Source organism: Epinephelus lanceolatus, chromosome 7 (assembly GCF_041903045.1).
Source record: "Epinephelus lanceolatus isolate andai-2023 chromosome 7, ASM4190304v1, whole genome shotgun sequence".
Taxonomy (NCBI): domain Eukaryota; kingdom Metazoa; phylum Chordata; class Actinopteri; order Perciformes; family Serranidae; genus Epinephelus; species Epinephelus lanceolatus.
In genome coordinates this window covers 43004638-43027980 of record NC_135740.1, presented here as the reverse complement: position 1 = coordinate 43027980, position 23343 = coordinate 43004638, and the positions used below count along the sequence as shown (strand labels likewise).

Below are 23343 nucleotides of genomic sequence, written 5' to 3'. Positions count from 1 at the left end.
ACGCATCATTAACTGTCCCATTCAGGAAGAAAGGGTCGTAGCATCGCGTTCAGGCAACCATCTCAGGAGTACAGATGAGTTGTGCCAGTCTGAAATGGGCTCAGCTATTCTTGGTCCATCAGCACATTAAACTGTCAGGAAACAGGAAGTCCTCATTTTAGTTATTACGCTGGAAAATAGAAAAAAAATTCTAACTTCCTGAGATGAGCCTTTGGAGAAAATCACATTTGTCAGTTGCTTTTGATTGTTTCTTTGGACAATTTACAGTTGAAAATGTCAGCAAAATAAAACTTTTATCATTCTTAAACAGGTCTTTTTTTGATCCAGAAACTGATTTCAGTCTTTCCAAACAGCGTTCATGTCTTTCTGGTTTCAATACATGAATCAGAAGTCGAGGACAGCTTACCAAGTAGCACATTCATATGAGATACAGGAAAGAGTTGATGTTGATGTTGCAGCAGAGGAGAGCTCTTGTCAGTCATCTGTCAGCTGGTTAAAAGTTGAAACTGACAGCTCCCTGACTCAGGGAGTTCTTCCTGCATATCCCCACAACAAAATAAGCCATGTGGAATTTGTATGGCTACAATGAGAAACAGCTGATTGATAATCCAAGTTTGATATCAAAAAGTTCAGAATGATGACATTGAACTGCACGTTTGTGGCTGCTCAGAGAAACATAATCAATTATTTCTCTTGTTGATGTTGTTTGTAATTCAAGGCCAATTTGTGTTTTCTGTGAAAAGAAAAGTGTTTTTTTTTCATAGCATGATGAAACATTTGAATCTCACTCAGATGTTTTTCTGTTTTTGCAGCCCAGCTTTGTGATTTAGACAGAAAAGATGTACATTTTAAAACGTAATTTGGCTTTAAATCAGTGCCCTTAAAATGAGGGGTTATTACAGTGCTGATTGGCATATCAGTGTGCATGTGTTTGAGTTACAGAGGTAGGAACGTTGTGGGGCTGTGGCTGATGTTTGAGAGTTATTGTGGAAGGGGTGATGCTCCAAGAGAGAGAGCCAAAAAAGAAGCAGTGAATGGCTTTTGATTTATATACAGATGAATCTGTGTGTATGCATGTTTGTGAGTTGTGAATAGATAATGTGAAACTGCGAGTGTGTGACTGAATTATTGCAATTGTGTACTGCTGATTATAATGATTGCTTCTCGTGTGTATTCTGCAGTTCATCTGGTGCAGGTGGTGTTTTCCTCTTTTTAAATGATCTGTCTCAAATTTTGTCTACTTTTCATCTTTGTGTGTGTTTCATCTGTATCTTGTTTGCGAGCATCAATCCCTCAACTGCAGCATTTAGGCCAATTACTGCCTCGCATTTGCACCAACCGCCTCAGCTCTGTTTTGGGAGGTGGAAATGATGCACTGGTTTTTGGGAAGTTGTCAGAAATCAATGGCTGGAGCCAATGTGAGACGCCTAAAGAGCCATGCTGACTAATTCCATTTTTATCACTGCTGGAGGTTGAAAGCTCCAGGACAACTGGGGGACTTGGATTGGGTTTTAGAAGGCGAGCTCAGTACAGTCAGAAGCTACAGGGAAATTGAGTGAGTTACACAGGGCTGACATTTACAATCATAATGGCAGGTGCACAGAGCAAGCTTCAATTAACTGTGTTAACAATCAGATGAACACTTCGCTTGTACCAACCGTTATCACAACCAAAATATCCTGTTAATGTATCCTGGTAAATGTCAGGTTAGGTCAGATCGTCACCTTTGCTTTGCTCCGTCGTGTTTCATTGTGTCGCACCGTTCTGCTTTGTGGTTGATTATTGATTAGTTAGAAATGTGGAGGTGGAGGCCTTTGGAAACATGTTTGTCAGGACAGGCGGTACAAATAAACTCCACCAAAGTACTGTAAGAGCTGACGCTGAGATGGGGGGACATGGGGACATCGAAGTCTTAAAGGGTAAGGAATACGAACAGTCAGACAGTCAAACTGGTTGTAAAAAAGCAAACAGCTTGACACAGTTATCTAAAGCTTTTTATTTGTAAGTCAAACAGGAAGTGAATGCCCAATATGTTGGTAATGGACATTTCTGCAAAGCATTGGGATACTTTTATACTTCTGTTTTGGAGATACTGTCACTGTCTGCAATATCTGTGCTGGTAACTACAGTGGGTAAGGGTGAGTGGGTGGACACATCATGGGTACAGTAAATATAAATGCTAACTGCAGGCCTTTAATGGGACATGAACTCTAGATGAAAGTCAGATGCACTACACACCCATCTACCTACTTTCCACCTTGCTGTAGCAACGCCAACCCCGTCTCACTCCAAAGTCGTTGAAACCACTGCTTTGTCAGTGACTTCCTGTGTCATACAGAGCGAAAAAGCCGTCCCATCACATTGGCATGATACATGGATGGTCACGGTTATTGATTAACAGCACCCGCAGCATCGAGGAGAATACAACAACATAAGTTAAGGGGACGGAAGTCCTAGTGTGGCAGGCAGGAGGGGTGGTAGATGGGTCCAACAACCATCGACTTTCACCCGGGAGGTCAGTGTTAACTTCCTGTAAGATTGTAAAGCCAAACCCTGTTCCTTCCTCCTAAACGTAACCATGTGCTTTTGTTGCCTACGTGCGTGTGTTGGCAAAACATAATCATCTGCGTTTGTTGTTGAAGGAAAGAAAATCTTCAATTTGTGGTGCTGTACTGATGTAGTGCTTTTAATTTGAAAGAGACTGTTTGCAAACTGTACATTTCCTGTGAAAACTGAAGTGTATTTTGAAAGAAGACAATGCATGTAACAGGCTGAAGTTGACACGGCGTCCCAGAACGTCAACAACCAACACACCCAGGGTACCTTGGACGTCATATGTGGATGTGGAAAGTCCATGACCAAACGTGGACATGTGACGAGGTCGGAGTGAGAATGCAATAGCACTGAACCTTGGGATGAATAGTATTTAGAAGATGCTTTTCCTGCAGAAAATGTGTTTGAATGCTGACAGCTGAAATGAATCTCAAAGCTAAAATGACAGAAATATGAAAATATCACCTAAAAAATCTCAAAGCTCAAATATATGCATTGCTAAAGAACCTTGATGCTAAAATGTAAAACTGGCAGAATTGAAAGCTGAACTGCATTACCTAATGAAGTTTAAAGCTAAAATACATTGCTTGAAAACCTGGGAGCTAATTCTGTCAAAAGTGGGAGTTGAAATCAATTAAGTGACGAGGCTGAAAGAAGAAAAACTTTGTAAATATGCAAAAGTAGTTGAAGCTCAAAGTAGATTTTGACATTCTGTCCATTGACCCCCATTATATAAATCTGATGAAAAAAGCTGTTTATATTTTAAATAAAATATTTTAAAAAGTAGAAGTCGAGAAAACTTGAATGCAAGCACACATATCCTTAAAAAGTTGAACTTTCTGACATGTTGTGGTTTCTGTATCTGAGAGTTTCAGAAAGAAGTCGGTAAAATAAGAATAGGAAATATAAAGATTTGGATCCGAACTGTGTGAATGCTGAATAAGTATTCACACAATTATTTGGGATACTGAGCTTGTTAAACTGCCTCATTACACAGAAAGACTATGTGCACATATCTACAGCAAGTACAGCAGGTCAGAGTTAAAGAGTAGGTCTATGTGTAATCTGTAATGAATATTTACAATGGACCGGATTTTACTATTCAGTTTTGTTTTCTCTTCAAATTAAGTTTGTCTTAAATGGGGGTTTGTTTACAACCTGTCTCGTATTCTGTCTGTTCCTGTTTCTTGACTTCGTTTTAGTTTACCATGATCTCAACGATTTACCTGGCGAGTACAGTGTTCTCATTAAAAATATAAATGATGGTTTATGAAAATAATCATCTGAATAAAACCAGAATTTCCCTCATTAGTGTTCTGTATTCAGTCACCATCAGGCAAATGAAAAATAATGAATCCAACTCTTCATTTTACACCAAACTTTTAGTCACAGTATTCACCACACTACGAGCTCTGACAGCTGCGACCAAGTTTGAGTGGCGTTGGCTGAAACCTTCACAAACACTGAAATGATCTCTGGAGCTCTTTGACTGCCGACTCTCTTAAACCAGATTGTATTTCATACCTTTTCGCCGCTGCCGTTTCATGCTGTAAGACCTCTCTTTCCGAGGTGAGGTAAAGATAACAGAGCCTAATTGGAACAAAACTCCAGTCTGACCTTTCAGCTCAGCGCAGAAACAGAAACCTGTCATTCAGAGGGAAACCTCAGCCGCAGCAGCAGCTGCTTAAAGAGCCCTCGTCACAGCAAAGAAAATAATCATCCGGGACTGAAAAAACACAACAACTAACAGTTGAGAGGTGGGCGCCGTCACTGTGACCAAAACACCACGTCAAATATGATTGGCAATATTATACATCAACAGAGGAGTGTAATTCCAGATTCAAGACGAAAAGGCTATAAATGATGTTTCATTTATTGATCCTGAAGCTGGGAGGAATTTCTAGTTTATTTAAATAGATTACATACAGGTGTTAAGTTGAATTGTTTCTGTGCTGGATTATTTTTGTCCTGGTCAGAACAAAAATGAGTAGATTTCCAAAAATGTAAGGTTTTAGATGAATACAGATGTGACAACACTTTGACCGAAGTTCAGGACTCAGTGTCCCTAAAATACAAGTTTTGTTTGGCTCTCTTATTCGACACAAAGACCAAAAATTACTGAGCTGTTAATTTGAAAAAAAGAAAGACTATTAGTTCTCCTCTTAAGCATGCGAGTGGGTGAATGCTCATTTCTGCTCATTGCCATTAAATAGAAAGTGTCATCAACAAGGCCACTTACTCTAACGCAGTGATTTATTGTCCTTTGTCAGAATTTTCCAGCTGAGTGAACCACCTGCTATACCAATTTAGTTTTACTCTCAAGCTTTCAAGCATAATTACTCTCTTTTTCGGTCTCTACTGTTTGCACTCTTGTGATTGCAGCTAGCAGAAGAATCTGTCATGACCCAGCCATCCATCTCGACACTTCTTCCCTATTTATGACGCATAGAAGCAGCGCTTGATACCAGTTTGGATAGCGCCCGTGGCCTCGGGTGCCAGTCTGTATAATAGGAGGCTTGTTTTTGTCTGCTGAGAGGGAACGCCAGAGTCCAGACAGTTATTGTTTGCAATTAGGGATTCCCACTGGGGCCCTCTGCTCCAGCCAAAATGTTTTTTGATAAGAGACAATGTAAAGTTGGAGGCGGTCCCTGTTAGTAAGATGTTTACCCACACGTGGGGTCCGATGGAGATATCTGATGTGGACATATTTGGGTGAGCAGGAACAGAGGGGATGAGAGAGGACGGGCAGGATGGGATTGGGGTCAGATGAGGTGATTTGGGGTTAGCATGTCTTTGTCCTCCATTACAGACATTGTCTAGTGGCCAGTTATTTGACAACTGACAATAATATATCAAAAGAGAACGAGAGGAGGAGTTATTTCAGGCATCTGGAGATCCAGAAGTAAAGGCCACAAAACAACAGAGGTGACCTGCAATTGAAGCTCTTCCAAGGCTCGGATTGACATGAAATTCTCTTGGTTGAATCGAGAGAGGTCATCTACAAGTCCCGAGGTGCATCTCAGTAAGAAACCATTCCATCCATTTACTTGATAAACCATTAGCAGTTTTACTAACATTTCAAATGCAATGACAATGTGTTCTGAATTTGCCTCTGCTCCGATTTGGACATGTGACTGGCTTCTTCTTCTCCACTCCCACGGATGCTTTGGCTCATGGGCATCACGATATCTGCAGCCATCATATCAAACTGCAGCAAAAATTAGAAATCAGGCTAAAATAATCTAAATCTAAATAACATCCAAAGTATTTGAGAAAAAATATCCTTGAGATCTCTGCACTGTTACCCAATTCAAATATTCCTGTTGTCGGGCCCATTAACGGCTGTTTCTAAAGTGACGTAATATACAACACATTCTCACCCCCCGCTTGTCCTTGTTTTTTTTATTAGGGTTGCAACAGTGTGAGATCTTCACGTTACCATAACCAAGGAATGACAACTGAAGGGTCATTGTTGGTTGAACAAATGTTTTATTTCTATATTTGAAACTGGAATCCATTTTGTTAATGGAAGTCTGTGTAAAACGTCTCCCCTTAGAAAATAATTAAAATAAACGTCCAGTTGCATTTTTTTCCAATATTGTAGATAAGCAAATGTACACCGTATGATAACTGTCAACTTTTATATCACGGTACACCTTGTTTACTGCAGCAACCCTACTTTTAAATTCTACATTTTACATGCTAGGTACCCTGGGTGCGTCTTTTGTCGACGTTGTGGGACACTGTGTCAATTTACGCCTGTTAAATACATTAAGTCTTTTCAAAATTCACTTCCGTTTTCACAGGAAATTACAGTTTCTGCTCATTAGATGCATACAGTCTGCTTCAAAATAAACTTACAACATCGTTAAAACACTGCATGTTTATGTTTATTCCATTGTGCAACAAATGCACAAGGTTAGGTGTAAAAACAAAAAACAAAAAAAATCTTTGGCTCATGAAGGAAGTGGACACCAGCCTCCCAAGTGAAAGTCCAGACCTGGAAAGTTGTTCGAGCCAAGGCTGTAGCCATGGAGTCAACATTGGGGGGGACCAGGGGTGTTGAGGAGTTGAAAACATCCGGGGCTTTAGCCCTGAAGTGGGAACAGTTTTTACGTGGGGGTCCGGGTTAAATAATTCCCTGTTAAACACATGATTTTATTATTGGGTTGCCCAAATTGTTGGAAACCCGAAAGTCCCCCAACTTGGGGACTTTGAGGACGACTTTGCAAACACAGTGATGCACTGATCAAGAACAATATAGTGATGTTGCACATCAAATTAAACAGCAGAACCTGGGCTACAAGGCTGCCGTAGAATAGCAATGAAAAAAAAAGTTTTTTTTGTTGTTGATTTTCAGTTTCAGTTATATATTGGGGGGGACATTTTGGGCATATCTGAACACTGGGGGCACGTGTCCCCCTCAATGTATATGGTGACTACTGCCCTGGTTGGAGCTATCCACCCCTTCCGCCCAACCTATATGGATTTTGTTGTTGTCCAGTGGCGATATTAACCGATGCCTGAAAGCCTGTTTTTCATCGCCATCTAAATCAAAGACCAAGCGGCGGTATTTAATGACATCAAATACCGAATGGGTTGTAATATACAAGCAGACTTTTGTCATCAGGAGGTGGAGAGGATGGTGGATGACGTGACACCCAGTTGAGACGCCTGCCAAGCTGCATACCACTGTTTGATACCAACAAACAAAACCACTTTACTGAGTTTACCGAGACTTAACTGCGTTTCCAGCGGGGATTGTGCCACCAAAATCAAGGACTTTAAGCCAAAACATGATCTTTTCCTAAACTTCACCAAGTGGTTTTGGTTCCTAAATCTAACCACACATTAACAACAACATTGTTGAAACATAAATAAAGTTTCAACATATCCGCTGCATAATAATACACAAACGTAACCTGTCTGTGGTTTGAAGAAACATAAAATGCCATCATGTGTTCTGGCATTGTTGACCGCTAAAAACAGGAGGCAGAATGTTTTGCACAGCGTCGTCCTTTTGTTTCATTCCTGGAAATGCTCCAACAATTCAGTTGGCTGTTGTTGACCTGTTTCCTGATGCTGTCGTATCCTCAGATGAACGAGAACTTTCTAGGACTGTCGGAAAAGAGAAGCATTTAAATCATGTATCAGCACTACATGTAGCACCTAAGTCCTCCGTGCACTCTGCCCTGCATGATTTAACACCCCGCCACCATCACCACCCCTTTGTGTTGTTTCTTTATTATCAATTTCAGTTTTATCTGTTTGTAATAGTGCTTTAATGTGCTCTTTTATGTTTGTTCTTAGTCCTGTGTTGTCTGCTTTAATGGAGCTTCACAGCAGTGTTTTCCTACTCACAATGTTTAATAGGAAACATAAACTACACTAAGTAAATAAACAAAAGTGCAGCAGATGAAAAGATTAAAAAATAAAAAGCTAAAAAAAATGTAAAAAAATCATGACATTAAAACTAAGCATAAAAAGCAAATATCATTATTTTTTATACTCCAGCTCACCGTTCACCACAGCTTGTGGCGTTTTTGCACATTCTCATTACATCAGCTACAGTCGAGTGAGAGGTGGGAACCAACTGGGACAAGGTGCAACTAACAACCCACTTCTGCACTCAGCTGAGGACAACAAATTAACAAATAAATAAATAAATAAATTTTGAGGCAATAGCAGATACTTTTACCATCTTCACTCTGAGTTAGTAGAGGCCCCCAAAGATGACAACTTGCAATCAGCTCACCTCAGCTGACGCAATGGTTCATGCAGAATCACTCGAGTGTGCAGTCAGACGTGATTTCTCATGCTGCCTCACTCAACAAGCTCTCTGCCTGCAGCATTGACTCTTCCAGGCTGTCTGTGCGGACCACCGAGCTTCCTGAGTGCCAGTCATCAAGGCCTGCTCTTTAGATCCAATCAGCAGCACTTCAGCAGCTTGTTCAGCACAACCACCTGATACAGAGCCGCTCTGAGGGCTGAAGCCACGCTCCAGAATAGCTGCAAGAGCAGTGATGCAGAGCACATTCTGATGCAGTGTGGCTAATTCTTTTTTTACGCACTGACACAGCTGAGGTGATATCTCTAAAAACATTTTCCACATTTATTTTTAAAAGATTTTCCCTCACGTTTAAAGGCATTAAAATCACCCAGCCCCCTTAAAACTGTGCAGAAATAGTGAAGAATTTGTATGTGCGTTCTGTCTTCATGGGGCGGCAGAGGAAACCAGCTGTGCAGTGATGGATTAGAGCTTTAAAGCTTCTTGTCTGGAGGAGGTATTTCCTCAGTCACCCCTCATCTCTCCCTAATTGAGGCTGCTGCTCGCTGATTGCCCACCAGAAGTTCAGCTTAGCTGCAGGTCAAAGTTCATGTGTATCAGATGTCAACATAGTTATAAGTTTTGCTCAGTCCTTTCCTTTCACCTCTGCCGCTGCGTTTCTGCACTCTGTCTCTCGCTCTGTCTCCCACAGTCTCACAGATATCTAAAGTAGAATTTAAGAGTAAGTAGCAGTATGCAGAAAGAGTTTTTCTTACATCTGGAAATGTAATTTAAAACACATGGTGTGTTATAAAAAGAAGAAGGCAACAGAATAAAGAAGATATACAAGTCGCCACAAATGCCTCTAACGTCTCACCTGTTGGTGTATTTTGCAACCGTCAGATCGCCACTGTCTCTTCCAGTCTAAGCACACATTAAATAAACAGGAGCCTGCACTGACTTATGTAATACATTATGTGATAAATAATACATGTATTTTTTTTTTACGACGCTGAATAAAAGCACAATGCAGATAAATCTTATATCCAACAAAGTAATCTCACACCGTAAAATATGATTGCTGAGCTTGATTCGGATTTTTCACACTTTTTTCTCACACTAAGTTTTTTTTTGATGTTTCTAGCGAGTTTCTAGCAGAGGTGGGGGACTCGAGTCACATGACTTGACTCGAATCACAAATTTTAGGACTTGACGTGCTTGACTTACTCTGTTGGAAGACTCGACTTGACTTTGACTTGGTATTAATGACTTCAGACTTGACGCTGACTGGCAGATGACTTGAAATGACTTTTTTATCTAATGTTTGGATTTTGTAAGTACGACTTGCCTTGTGACTTGACTAATGACTTGACTTACTTGATTTTCACCACAGTGACTTGGGACTTGCTTATAACTTGCACATGTGTGACTTACTCACACCTCTGGTTTTTAGAGACTTTGGGCTAATTCAAAATCGCTCCCTTGAGACTACTTGAGACATTTCATGTGATACTGGGCTATACATGCAAACTTGACTTGACATCACACCTTCTGAGATTCATCTCATCATATAAAACCCAGTGATTTGGTGCTGAGCACATCCCAACATGTTAAGGACCTTGTGGTTGATCATTTTAGTCAAGGCTCTTTTTCTCTTCTGTCCCTACAGTGTTGGAATAAAGTAAGCATATATGCAGGGTTTTTTAAACGTAGGAAAACGTGTGTCACATTCGACATCTTGAACACGCCAGAAAACAGGGTTAGTAAACAGTAGAACGCAGCATGGAGGCCAGTGAAAATGTTAAAGTGGTTACTACGCCGGACCATCGTGGTGAAGAGGGAGCTGAGCCAGAAGGCAAAGCTTTCGATTTAATGGTCTATCTACATCCCAACCCTCACCTATGGTCATGAGCTCTGGGTAGTGATATGAGATCACAGATACAAGCAGCCAAAATGAGTTTCCTACGTGGGGTGGCTGGGCTCAGCCTTAGAGATAGGGTAAGGAGCTCGGACATCTGGAGGAAGCTCAGAGTAGAGCCCCTGCTCCTTCGCTTTGAACGGTGTCAGTTGAGGTGGTTCGGGCATCTGATAAGGATCCTCCTGGGCGCCTCCCATTAAAGATGTTCTGGGCACGTCCTACTGGTAGGAGACCCTAGAGTAGCCGCTTATCCAAAGCTGGGTTGCGGGGTCAGCAGGCTGAGCAAAGTATTCCACACATCCCTCTCCCCAGCAAAGCTTTCCAGCTCCTCCTGGGGGATCCTAAAGCGTTCCCAGGCCAGATGAGATATGTAATCCCTCCAGCGCGTTCTGGGTCTGCCCCATGGCCTCGTACCAGTGGGACGTGCCTGGAACACCTCTAACAGGAGGCGCCCAGGAGGATCCTGATCAGACGCCCGAACCTCCATAACTGACCCCTTTCAACACGAAGGAGCAGCGGCTCTACTCCGAGCTCCCTCTGAATATCCAAGTTCCTTACCCTATCTCTAAGCCACAGCGTCTGCATCACTGCAGACACCGCAGCAAACCGCCAATCCATCTCACACACCATTCTACCCTCGCTCGTGAACAAGACCCTGAGGTACTTGAACTCCCTTGCTTGGGGGCAGTAACTTTCTCCCAACCCATTCCATATCTCACACATCAGCTGCATGTTTTCTGCTGCGTGCACCTTACCATGAGCACGCCATCGTGATGGTTTGGCACGAATACACAAACTCTTACAACCCTAAAATTAGGTGAGATGCATTTGACAATTTTTGTGAATTTCCTAAACAGACAATATGACAGTCATATCCACTATAATACACCTAGGAACTGCCCAGGTGTGGAGTAGAGAAAGTATCTAGGATTTGAGCTTCAATCACAAGCTTCCTTATTCATTCTTCACACAGCTACTTCACTCCATTTTCATGTGAAGAACTAAGTGCAACAAAGAGAGTGAATGGAGGAGGGACTGCAGGTGTGCTGTTATCCCCAATTGCATAATTATTGCATCTTGCTGCTTTTTGTGACAGCAGGCTATTTCCCTCCAGCTTTGAGCATAGACATTCAGAACAGCTATAAACACTTTACCTTTAAACGCGGTCGGATGGAACTTCAAACGAAGTGGTTTGTTTTAATTATAATAATTATGATGAGTGCTGTGAAAGAAAAACACTTTCTTCTTTGACATGGTCTCAAAGTGCAACTGAGCATCAAAGCTCAGTAAAGGACTGCAGTCGTACTGCAGCTCCCAGGTTTCAGTGCTGTTGCTGAATAAGAGCTTGGAGTGCGAGAGTAACTTCCACACTGGACAGCTTGGTGCTGAGCTTAATTGTTCCCTAAGAATTAGGGAGCGGATGCCAGCAGCTTTGGACTCTGAAGTTGACAGGTGACTAATGATCAGTAAGTGTGCGTTCTGTAAGCTCGGAGTAAAAGTGCTGCTCTTGCTCCTGCACACTTTGTCAAATCCAAAATGAGGCGAGGCTCTGGCGTGAAAGAGGATATTTGTATGCTGTCGGTGACACCTGCAGCTGTGTTAAAAGGTGGGTGCTACTACAGTAGCGTGCATATCAATGTCTCATTCAGGGGAAAGGTCAGATTGTGTAGCCGACAAATTCAAGATGAAAGAAGATTAGCATGGTGCTACAGAGGCCCTTTTGATAATGATGCTTCCGTTGAGAAGCTGTCAGCGTTCCCATTTGATCTGATTAATGTGTTGGCACCACTGATCAAAGAACAAGCCTCATTTGCACACTATCACTTCGCCTTTGAACCTCAGATGGTGAGAGTAAAATAATTTGGCAGATAGGGACGGTGCACAGCTCCTGACTCCGGCAGTGAATCACAGAGGGATATTACAGATAACGTGGACACAACATAAAAGCCACAAATAAATTGCCCCCCAAACTTTGCTGCAGACTTTCAGGACAAAGACACAGGAGAAGAAAATTGAAATCGTGCCTGTGTAATGGAGTTGTTCTCACTTCTTCAGCGGGGATGATGTGTTTCTGCGTGCCGACCCCCCTCCCACCTCCCTCCCTGTCAAGCCTTCAAGTACGAGAGACCACAAACCTCGGGAGGATTACTGTAATGTATTACCAATGTCAAACAAGTCTGAGATTAAACAAGTCATTTTCAGAGGGCTGTTAAACCACACAACTCACTCTGAGGACTTTGATTCATAACTCATGCAGCTACTTTGCTGTACCTTGAGACACTTTGTTGAAGCCGTGCCAAGGTTACAGTATATAGGAGAGAAAATGCAACATCTGCAGTTTTATGCCATAAAATATATTCGGGTTCCCGCTGGTGTGTAGTGAATTTATCCTACATCTGGCCTTCTTAACTTTTTTCTTCACATTGGACGAAGAGGTGTCCTGTCACAGAGTCCTTGAAAAGTGATCCACTCATTGTAAATCACTGATGAAATGCCAAAGACGTCCATTAAATCCAGTGTTCAGTGTCAGAGATGTTCAGTTTTATGCCATTCAGCACTTGCAACAGTGATGAAATGACTTTAAGAACCTTATAGTTCTGGAGGCATCAAAATGTAGTTTATGGGATTAATTCAGGGCAGTTTAGAGTTTTACAAAGTCAGTCAGCAAATGTAAAGTATGTACAGCACTGACATTTAGCTGTTCGGCTCTGACATGGAAACACGGAGCTCAGCACTGCAGCGAGTGGTAACAGATTCAGAGCCTACAGGTGGATGCTGGGCTGGAGGTGAAGCAGAAGTGTGCCAGTGAGCATGGCGGCAAGAGAGTGAGCAGAGTATACTGACTGTTGAGTTTTTAGTTTAGAATTCAAGACGATTAAAAGCACGAAAGGGCATGTACGGCTCAGAGCCCTGCATCAAGTCAGTGAGCTGCAAAGAACATGATTCATACCCACTGGACACATTTTAGCATGCTCCTTCCACCACCATAAAACCTCATAAGGATCCTCCTTGGGTTTCTTGAACTCCATGTAGGCTGCATCCTCGGGCTGCAAAGTTTCATGGCTGGAGTCCTCCACGTCGGTGACCAATGTGACGATGGGGTCAAAGGTTCAACTTGTGTCATTGCCTCTCAAAATAAAAGGCATTGTGGCGTACACCCTGCTATACATGGAACGCCGTAACCAAGTGGCTGACATAGTGTAGAGGAACATCTGCACTGAGTAAGGGCTTGAAGTCCCAAGGTCACAATGGAAGACACCTCCTAAGGTGGTGGAGAATGACCGAGCTAAGATCCTGTGGGACTTCCAGATCCGGACTGACAAACTGTTGATGGCTAACCAACCGGACATTGTGTTGATCGTCAAACACTAGAAGAAGGCAGTGGTGATAGATGTAGCAATCCCGAGCGACAGCCACATCAGGAAGAAGGAACACGAGAAGCATGAAAAATACCAAGGGCTGAAAGAGGATCTAGAAAAGATGTGGGGAGTAAAGGCGACAGTGGTGCCTTTTGTTTCTAAAATCCTGGAGAAAAGTGTCTGTGCACAACTAAAAACTTTCCTTGATGAACACAATATTATGGAGGTTTTTCAGTCTGGTTTTAAAACTTCACATAGCACGGAAACTGCCCGTTTAAAAGTTTTTAATGGCATTTTAATGGCAAATGATAGTGGCAACTATGTTGTTCTTGTCCTGCTCGACTTGACCGCTGCCTTTGACACTGTAGACCACAACATTTTGTTAAAACATCTGCAGCAGCTAGTGGGCATTGGTGGTAGCGCCCTGGACTGGTTTAGGTCCTACTTAGCCGACAGGACTATGTGTGTTGGTCTTGGTGCCTGTGAATCCTCCTCTGCTCCGCTTTTATATGGGGTCCCACAGGGTTCAATTTTAGGACCCGTACTTGTCTCCCTGTATATGCTTCCCTTAGGGTCTATCCTCAGAAAGCATGGTGTCGCTTTTCATTGCTAAGCTGATGACAGCCAGATATATGTCCCCCTGAGTAAAAGCAATGCCTTTTCCCTCAAACCCCTGCTGTCATGTCTTGAAGATATCAAAGCCTGGATGGCCCTAAACTTTTTAAATTTTAATGGAAAAAAAAACAGAGGTGATGGTGTTTGGCTCCAGCGGTGTTTCCTCCCCTGTTGATCTGGGTCCTTTGGCAGTTTATGCGAAGTCTACTGTTACTAACTTGGGTTTTAAGGAGGACAGTGATTTTAAATTGGACCGCCAAATTAGTGCAGTAGTAAAGTCGAGTTTCTTTGCGAAGGTGAAGCCTTTTCTTTCACGTCAGCACTTTGAAACAGTAATCCATGCCTTCATCACGTCTCAGCTGGATTACTGCAATGCACTTTATTTTGGAGTTAGCCAGTCCTCCCTTGCACGTCTCCAGTTAGTTCAGAACACTGCCACTCATCTGCTAACTGGAGTACAAATGAGAGAGCACATTACACCTATCCTGGCCTCCCTCCACTGGCTGCCTGTGCACTTTAGAGTTCGTTTTAAGATCCTTTTATTTGTTTTTAAATCTTTAAATGGCCTCGCCCCGCCCTACCTCTCTGAGCTTCTTCACCCCTACGCCCCTGCCCGGTGCCTCAGGTCAGCTGATCAGCTGCTCCTTGAGGTACCGAGGTCCAAGCGAACGCTTAGAGGAGACCGTGCATTCTCCGTTGCTGCTCCAAAAATGTGGAACAGTCTACCTCTGCACACCAGACAGGCCTCCTCACTGTCTGTTTTTAAAACCAACCTTAAAACCCACTTTTACTCACTGGCTTTTAACCCAGCATGAGACCTTGTTCTGTTTTTATTTATTTGTTGCTGTTTTTATTGTTGTTTGTTTTAACTGCTTTTTATTATCTCACTGTTTTGTTGTTTTTATGACCTCCTATGTACAGCACTTTGTTTCAGCTGTGGTTGTTTTAAAGCGCTTTATAAATAAAGTTGAGTTGAGTGGTGGGTTGAGCACTCAGGCCTGTGACCTCCAAACTGGGAGAGTGGCTCCAGGTACGACATCTGAGGTCTCTGTCCAGAAGAGTGCAGTCCTAGAACTGCTGAGATGCTGCGCAGAACCCTCAGACTCCCAGTACTCTGGTAGAGGACCCGAGCTTGACGAACCCTTTATGCACTTACGTAGTTGGAATCACAATAGTTTAAAGGACTCAGTAAGACTAGAAAAAACTCTCTGATGTCTGTGTTGCTGATTTTAATTAGAGTTTTGCTGCTTGGCTGGTTGATCTGATCCAGTAGGGTACCTTGGAGATAAAGACAATATCAAACCTCTGAACTTCTTTGTGTGATTTCACTGTGGATATGCAATAAATCATTTCTCCGACAGTAGATTCATCATTATGGGATAATCGTGTAGTTTTACATCAGATTTCTGACTTGAGACAAATTGATGAGCAACAGAATCTTTATTACATATAAATCCTGCCGTCCCCTGATGGAGCTCAGTCTCATTAAGTTTTTTTTTTCCTCTGCCAACGACTGCACCAATACCTCAACATAATTTGGAAAAGTTGAGTCAAGCAATTAGTCGAACTGGATTTCTTTTTTTGCTGACGCAACTCTGCTTTATTACAGGCTGATAAAAGAGGGATAGATTTTCACATAAAAATCTTATTTCTGCAGCAAACTAATGTTTCTACCCTTCGTCGCTCGTATTTGTAAAAGATACAGACTGTGGTTTCTCTGTGCAGTCCTGAACTAATGTGTTTTGTTTTGTCTTTTTGGTGTTTCCATAGCGACAGCATGCCAAAGCGGATGGCTCTGATCTGCTTCCTGTCTCTGGTCATGCTGATGAGCGTCCTGGGAAACCTGCTGGTCATGGTGGCTGTCTGCAAGGACAGACAACTCAGGTGGGACAGAGCTTTCTTTCTTTCCTTTCTTTTCCATATACACTGCAATTTAATCAAAACTACCAAACACCATTACAATATTTTATTAATACTTTTGGGTCCCCTTGTGTTTAAGGGAGACAAAGATAGAAAGGATGTTTTCAAGAGAGGAAAAAATGTAAGAGAAGGCAAGACAGCTCTATTTGTATACATGGATTTTCTTCTTTCAAAATACACTTTTTTAACAGGAAATTTAACATTTATTTGCAGTGTCTTTCAAAATAAAAGCACTATGTTGGTACAATATCTTATGGGAGGTGAACACCACTCTCTTGAGTGAAAGTCAGTGGTTGTTAGACCCATCCACCACCCCGCCCACCCCCTCTACTCAGACTTCCACCCCCTTAACTTCATGTTGTCCCACCACATTTCCCCTCGACGCTGCCAGGCGCAGTTAAACAATAATGATGACCGACCGCGTGTCATGCCGACATGAAATAAAAGCATTTTTCGTCCATGTCTGACGCTGGAAGTGGGTGTTTGTTGGACCCATCCACCACCGCTCTCGCCCGCCTCACTTGACCTTTCGCAAACTTGGCTTTCGTCCTTGTCCCACCGCGTTTTCCCTGATGCTGGCGCCAGGCGCCGTTAAACTATAATGACAGCCGGCCCCGTAACATGCCGACGTTAAAGAATTCCTTTTTCCATTGGTTTCTGACGCTGCAAGTCACTGCCCAAGCACTGGATTTCGACGACTTCGGAGTGAGACCAGGCTGTCTAACATCATCTGGGAGGTTATTCCAGGTTTGTGCTGCATGATGACAAAACGCTGCTTCACCATGTTTTGTTCTGACTCTTGGGACGGTCAGTTGGCCGGCTCCAGATGTCCTCAGGGTCCTAGAAGGTTCATATGTCACAAGCATGTCAGAGATATATTATACACAAAAAATTGAAATCAATTCTCTGAGTGACAGGTAGCCAGTGTCAGGATTTTAGAACAGGAGTAATGAGGTCATATTTCCTAGTTTTTGTCAGGACCCTAACAGCAGCAATCTGAATGAGCTGAAGCTGCCGAACAGCTTGTTCTGAAAGTCCTACAAACAGACCGCTGCAGGAATCTAATCTACTGGAAATTTAAGCGTGGGTGATTCTTTCAAGGTCTCGCTTTGACATTATTCCTTTGGCTGTAGCAATGTTTTTTAACTGGTAGTAGGCAGATGAAGTTACTCATTTGATGTGGCTGTGGAAATTTAAATCTGAGTCCAGGATAAAGGAGAAGTAGAGTGAGAGAGCTGCAGTTAAGTAAAACATTAACTGCTTCTAAAACTGTAATTTAACGAAGTGGCTTCGACACTGAACACTGAACCACCACTGAATATACTGCAACAGTGAAATAAAAGTATAAACCTGTTACTCACATACAGATAAAGGGTGGTTTTTCTGTGCACTGTGAAGCTAGATGACAAACGGGCAACAATGGCTGCAACACGGGCAGCCATGAGCTGGCAGGTCACTCTGAGGACAGCTGGTCATGTGGGAGCCGCTGTCACTGCAATGATTCATTCTTCCTCTCCTCCTCTCCTCCTCTCCTCCTCTCCTCCTTTCCTCTCCACCTTTTCTTTCTCTCTCACTTACTGTCTCTCTGATCGCTGGACTCTCCCTCTTTGTCTCTTTCTATCTTGTGACACCTGAGAGCTCAGGGTGACCTTTGTCCCCAGGATGTTGATATGATGTGTGTGTGTGTGTGTGTGTGTGTGTGTGGGTGGAGGATGAGTGCATGCCAGAAATAAGCAGGTGTGTGTCAGTTGTGTGTGTGCGCGCATGTGTAGCAATGAAAGTAATTGAAGTGATGTTTCATTCTGTGTATAAACATGTACGTGCAGTGTGTGTGTGTGTGTGTGTGTGTGTTTAAGAACACTGATGAGTGACAAAGTCACCGCTGTGATGTCTCATCTCCCTGAGGAGAGAACGATGGCACACCATCTTTGTTTCTCTCTGTCTCATTGTCTTTGTGTCCACTGGGAACACACACACACACACACACACACACACACACACACACACACACACACACACACAGGCATCCACTGTCTTCCTGGCACACATTAACTTTGATGCAAACACAAAAAACACACACACACAAACACACCTGCTCAGTGGAAATGTCTCTGAGGTGACGGTGTTTGTGACAAAAAATGAAGTGTAACTCTGAACACATCATTACAACAACAAAACTGTTGAGTGTTGGCAGAGCGGCCAGCAGAGAGTCAGCCTGTTATTTCACAGCATCAGTCAGACTGTCAGTTTGTATGTCAATCAATCATTAAAGCAACGTTCAGTCAGTATTTTTGAATTCACCTAAATTGTTTTATTGGTTAGGCTGGGTTATTGATTTTTGTAATTTAAACACACGCCTCTTCCCAGCAGATGTGCTCGGCCCCTCCCCTTAAAAATCCAAACAGAAGTTTCAGTGCAAGTTAAAAACAATGAGTCACGACACACTGCCTCTGCAGTTGTTTTGAAACTTCGCTGGTAGAGCTTGTAAGGAGACGGCAGAAAGAGAGCTCCTGGTCGAGAGTAAAGGTAAAACAAACACTTTGGTTTCGTGGAGTCAGGCTTGAAACAAACTACAATCATGTGCACAATGTGTTACACGGTCGTGGCTGCACCACAAAGCAACACAAACAATTTGTTCTAGCACTTGAAGTCTACTCACAAAGAGATGTATGACAGAGAAATAAAATAACAACAACAGTTAAAGCCTCTCTACTCCTGCTGCTGCATCAGTCTCATCACAGACATTTCAATATTGACATCACAGTAGCATTTATGTTGGTGTCTATTGCACTATGATGGTGGGCCAGTTACTAACAAACATTGAGTATAGTTTACAGATATATTAATATTCTGTGTGTTTAGTAGGCTACAGTAGTGGCAAGTGCACTGCAACATAGTTGGTGATACTTTTTTTTTTTTTTTTCATGTTTTTATTTTTGTTTTCATATATTTAAAAAATTCACTTTTATTAATTAGGGTCCAGTCAGCTAAACTGCCAGGACACAATTGTAATCCTAGGTATTCTTCTTCTTCTTCTTTCTTCTTTCTTCTTCCGAGGAAATCATACTTCCCATGGGTGAAAACTCACCAAACTTTGCACAAAGGTCCAGTCTCATGCCAGATATCCTCAGCCGTAAACTCAAGCCAATAGTCCTGATGGTGGCGCTACAGCAAGCGTCTAAAGTTCAAAACTTTGAAAATTCATAACAAATCAACCACACGTGCTACAACTTCACAACTTCCATCAAATTGTAGCCCCAATACTGAAGAAACTGTTGTACATTTAAACCTATTAAAAATTATGAAGTTCATCACTCTGTGTTTTTCAAAAACTGTAAAACTTCTTAAACCTATCTCCTCCCACAATTTTTGCTCAATTGACACCAAACTTGCTACAGAGCATCTTCAGACTGTCCTACAAAAACTACGTTTCTCAGATTTTTGATTTATCAAAAATTGAGCCGACAGTGCATCAAAATGTTTGACTGTAAACGGTACTGTGAACATATACATGCAAATTCTTGCTAAATAAATCTTCAATGTTCATGAAAAAATGACAAAATTCTAGAGTCATGGTAGATGATGTGTGGCAAATTTCAAAATTTTATCTCAATAACTGAATTTTTGACAGCATTTTGAATTTTGCTCTAATGTGAACAATTGGAGTCAATGTAAAAATGGCAATTTTAAACATCAGTTTTTCACTTATGGAGCAAATCAATCATTGTTACAAACAAATTACCAACATCTCCATGCTGTCTAGATGCAATATGTGTATTTTCAGATTTTTGTTTCAATGACTGAATTTTTTACAGTGGTTTGAAACCTGCTTTTCCATGCACGGACGGCTGCTAAACCTGCACGTCTGGCTTAGTCAATTTGTGAAGCTACACATGAATTGTCACTGACTACTTAGCTCAGTGAGATAGAAATTGATGATTTGCTGATGCAAAAGGCAGATTGTGTTGCTAAATTCCTAAATGTCTTCCAATTCTTCTGCTTGTTGCTCAGAATTGCCTAAAAATGCCTGGACTGACCCATCGCTGCGCAGCAGCTATAATTTATTATTTATTATTATTAATTGAATTTAAAGATGAAAGACATCCAGTGTTAAAAAGTGTCTTTGCCGATCTCTTGTCAAAGTCTCCTCCTCCATGGTTGTGTTTCCTGTATTAGACAGCAATTAGCTTTCATATTAGTGACATACCTAATCCAGTATGCCGGCCGTAAATTTGAATCTCAGATTTTAGGAAAGTGCACAGACATCGCCCCCTTCAGTAGAGGAGTGTGAAAGCATCTAGGCCTGTCGCGATATGTGATAAGTCGGTTAATTGCACGGTAAATTTAAAGGGAGACGATAACTTTTCCAGCCACGATTAATTGCCATATTCATGCGTGTTTGTTTTCCCCGTCTCTCTCCACCAAAGAGACTGGATGACAAGAGCGTTCACTGCCGTGCATCGTCTGGCAGCCAGGTGAGTTGGTTCATTAGCATAATGAACGGAGGGAAAGCTCTTGTCATCGAGTGTCTTTGTCTCTGTGGGGGAGGCGGGGCTATGGGCTACACACACACACACATACACACACACAAACAGTGCGATCTGTTAGGGGGAGATGAGGTGGAGGAAAAAAGAGAGTTTTTGAGTGTTTTTTTTTTTTTCTTAATAGAGAGTCTATTTATATATATTGTTTTTGGTTGTTTTTTTTCATGTGCAATTTTTGGTAAGAGACAGAGTCCATTTATTGTTTTAGGTTGTTTGATTTTTTTTCTATTACGTGCACTTTTTGTTAACAGGGACTGAGAGTCTATTTTTTGTATTTATAAGGTCTTTATTTATTTATTTTGGTATTTTTACGTGTTATTTCAGATATTTAAATTTTCTTTTTTTTGCATTCCTAAATATTCTTGCTAAATAAATGTTTATTTCTCTTTTAAAAGGGTGTACTTGCATCAATATGCCTTTATTATCATTATATAAGTTTAGAAAATGGTCTAAAAACAGCAAAATTAAAAATGGTCTCAAAAGCACAATATGACGCAATATTATTGCTTATCGCAATAATTTCTGACGCAATTAATCGCCCAGCAAAATCTGTTATCATGACAGGCCTAAAAGCACCTCCCTAGTGACAAACTGCACAGACACAAGTGAGTATGTTCAAGGTCAGACATCTGAGGAGACAAACAGGATAAAAGCACATTTTTTTTGCCTTGAGGGGGCTTTAAACAGGAACACATCAGTGTTCATCAGTGTTTCAGGCTGAGTCCTCTCTGCCTTTATAAGGGTACCCCAACAATTTGGCGCTGCAGTCCTCGAACATTGACTGACTCACGATGGACACAAAGAAAGCAAATGTGGTGCAGCAGAAAAAAAGTGGAGGAGAGAGGCGTCTGAGCTGTCACTCAAACACACACACAGACTGAGCTTACATATCTACAGCTAACATCTGCACAGACAGTCCAGCAGTCAGATTCATGCAGCATGAGAGAAAAATATACTTCATAATTAGTGAGAACACACAGAGCCAAACAGCCAGTTAGGCATGCAATTAGAGTGAAATGTTGGTGATTAAGCAGAGACATGCTACATGTTAATGACAGGGTTAGAAAGGGAAAGTCAAAATTTACATGACTACAAGTTGTCCTGGTGGAAACACTGGACAGCAGCAAAAGTCTGTGCAGCCTGCAGGAGTGGAGCTGCCAGACACATTTAGGGGCATTTCACACTTACACACATGCACACACACACACACACACACACACACACACACACACACACAGTCTTCCGCAGGGAGTTGACACCAGCAGAGGGTGATTCAGAGGGTGCCAAACCACTCATCAATAACCACCACACAAAAACAACCACTCTTACCAGCCACCTCTTGTTTCTCTTAGTGTGTCATGTCATGTGTGTGTGTGAACAAGGAACACACACACACACACATGCTGCCACACAGTCTGCACGCTGTTTATACTTGACATCGTGCTGCTGTAATAGCAGTGATAAATTTGCGGTCATGTGAGCTGTCTTTGGTTTCTCATTTTAACCAGGATCATATATATATTAATGTTTTTTATTATTTTTTATTTGGTAACTTATACACATATATGTGCATTACTGTGCATACTGCTGGAAGTGATTTTTATTAGGGCTGCCCTCTGGAAGTCAAAAATCGAACCCTCAGTCTGAGACACTTCACACTGTGTCCTACCAGCAAGCGAGCATCTGACTGTTGCACCACATCATGTTACATCGGACACTCTCTGTCCACACTGGAACTGATAAACGTCATGTAATCAAACCAGTTACCTAGCAGCTGTGGTCTCACTAACTAACCCTCTCACTGAAAAGATGGGTGATTACGTAGTTCCTTATTATGCATATTCACAATAATACAATCATGATTAACTTACAGATATCGTTGTTGTGCAGTAGCTACCATGCAATATTGTACCACTCTGCATCCCACACAATAATTACCAGAAATTTGTATCTCCCTGACGATCTCCATCCAGCCAGATGCCAACTTATTCAGGTTTTTGTAGTGAAAAGAGGAAGTAACACATAGATAACTCTTCATTTCAGACTTTTAAATCAGCCATTCCTTGTTGTTGCTGCGCTTTTAACGCGAGCGTCAGGAGTATAATAGAAACAGGGTGTCCGATAAGAGTTTCACTCCAAATGGTGCACTGCAGCGTGCTGCATCCTGCTGCATTGCTCACAGGCGATAAAGACAGTCCAATAGAAAATAATGCAACCAAACTGATTAAGTCACCGAAGCTCGCTCGTGTCACACTCAGTGTCACTCAACTAAGATTCTTGAAGTAATGCAGTGTGCGGTGTACTTCCAGGGACCTTTCAGTCCCCACATTTAGCTGCAGAGTAAGTGCTCCTCGCTGTCATGCTGCTCTCTGGTACAGGCAGCTGCAGACCCAGACCCAGGTGAGTCTGAGTAATGCCTGATTTATGGTCCTGCGTTAAATCAACGACGTACCTACGTCGTAGGGTACGTGGCTACGCAGGAGGCTCGCCCCCGGCGTAGCCTGACGTGCACCTCCCAAAAAATGTAACTACACGTCGAGGCGACGCAGACCCAGCGCAGACCGAGAGGGCTGTGATTGGTTTGCTTGGTAGCAACGCATTTCCGGTTCCGTATTTCCAGATTGCGCCATCCCCGCCATCTTTAAACATCTATGTTGCAATGTAGAC

The 23343-nt window shown here is 42.2% G+C and overlaps 1 protein-coding gene across 6 annotated transcripts in view; it reads left to right on the top strand.

The window, feature by feature from the left end:
• htr4 (5-hydroxytryptamine receptor 4) overlaps window positions 1-23343 on the top strand; it is a 303234-nt gene that overhangs the window by 136443 nt on the left and 143448 nt on the right. For all 6 annotated transcript variants that reach the window (XR_013491847.1, XM_078169575.1, XM_033633634.2 and 3 more), the window contains exon 3: window positions 15983-16096. Coding sequence is in view for 5 of the 6 variants with exons in the window: in XM_078169575.1 (XP_078025701.1) it covers window positions 15983-16096 (114 nt within the window). In the remaining variant the exon portion in view is untranslated. The remainder of the gene's footprint in view (window positions 1-15982; window positions 16097-23343) is intronic.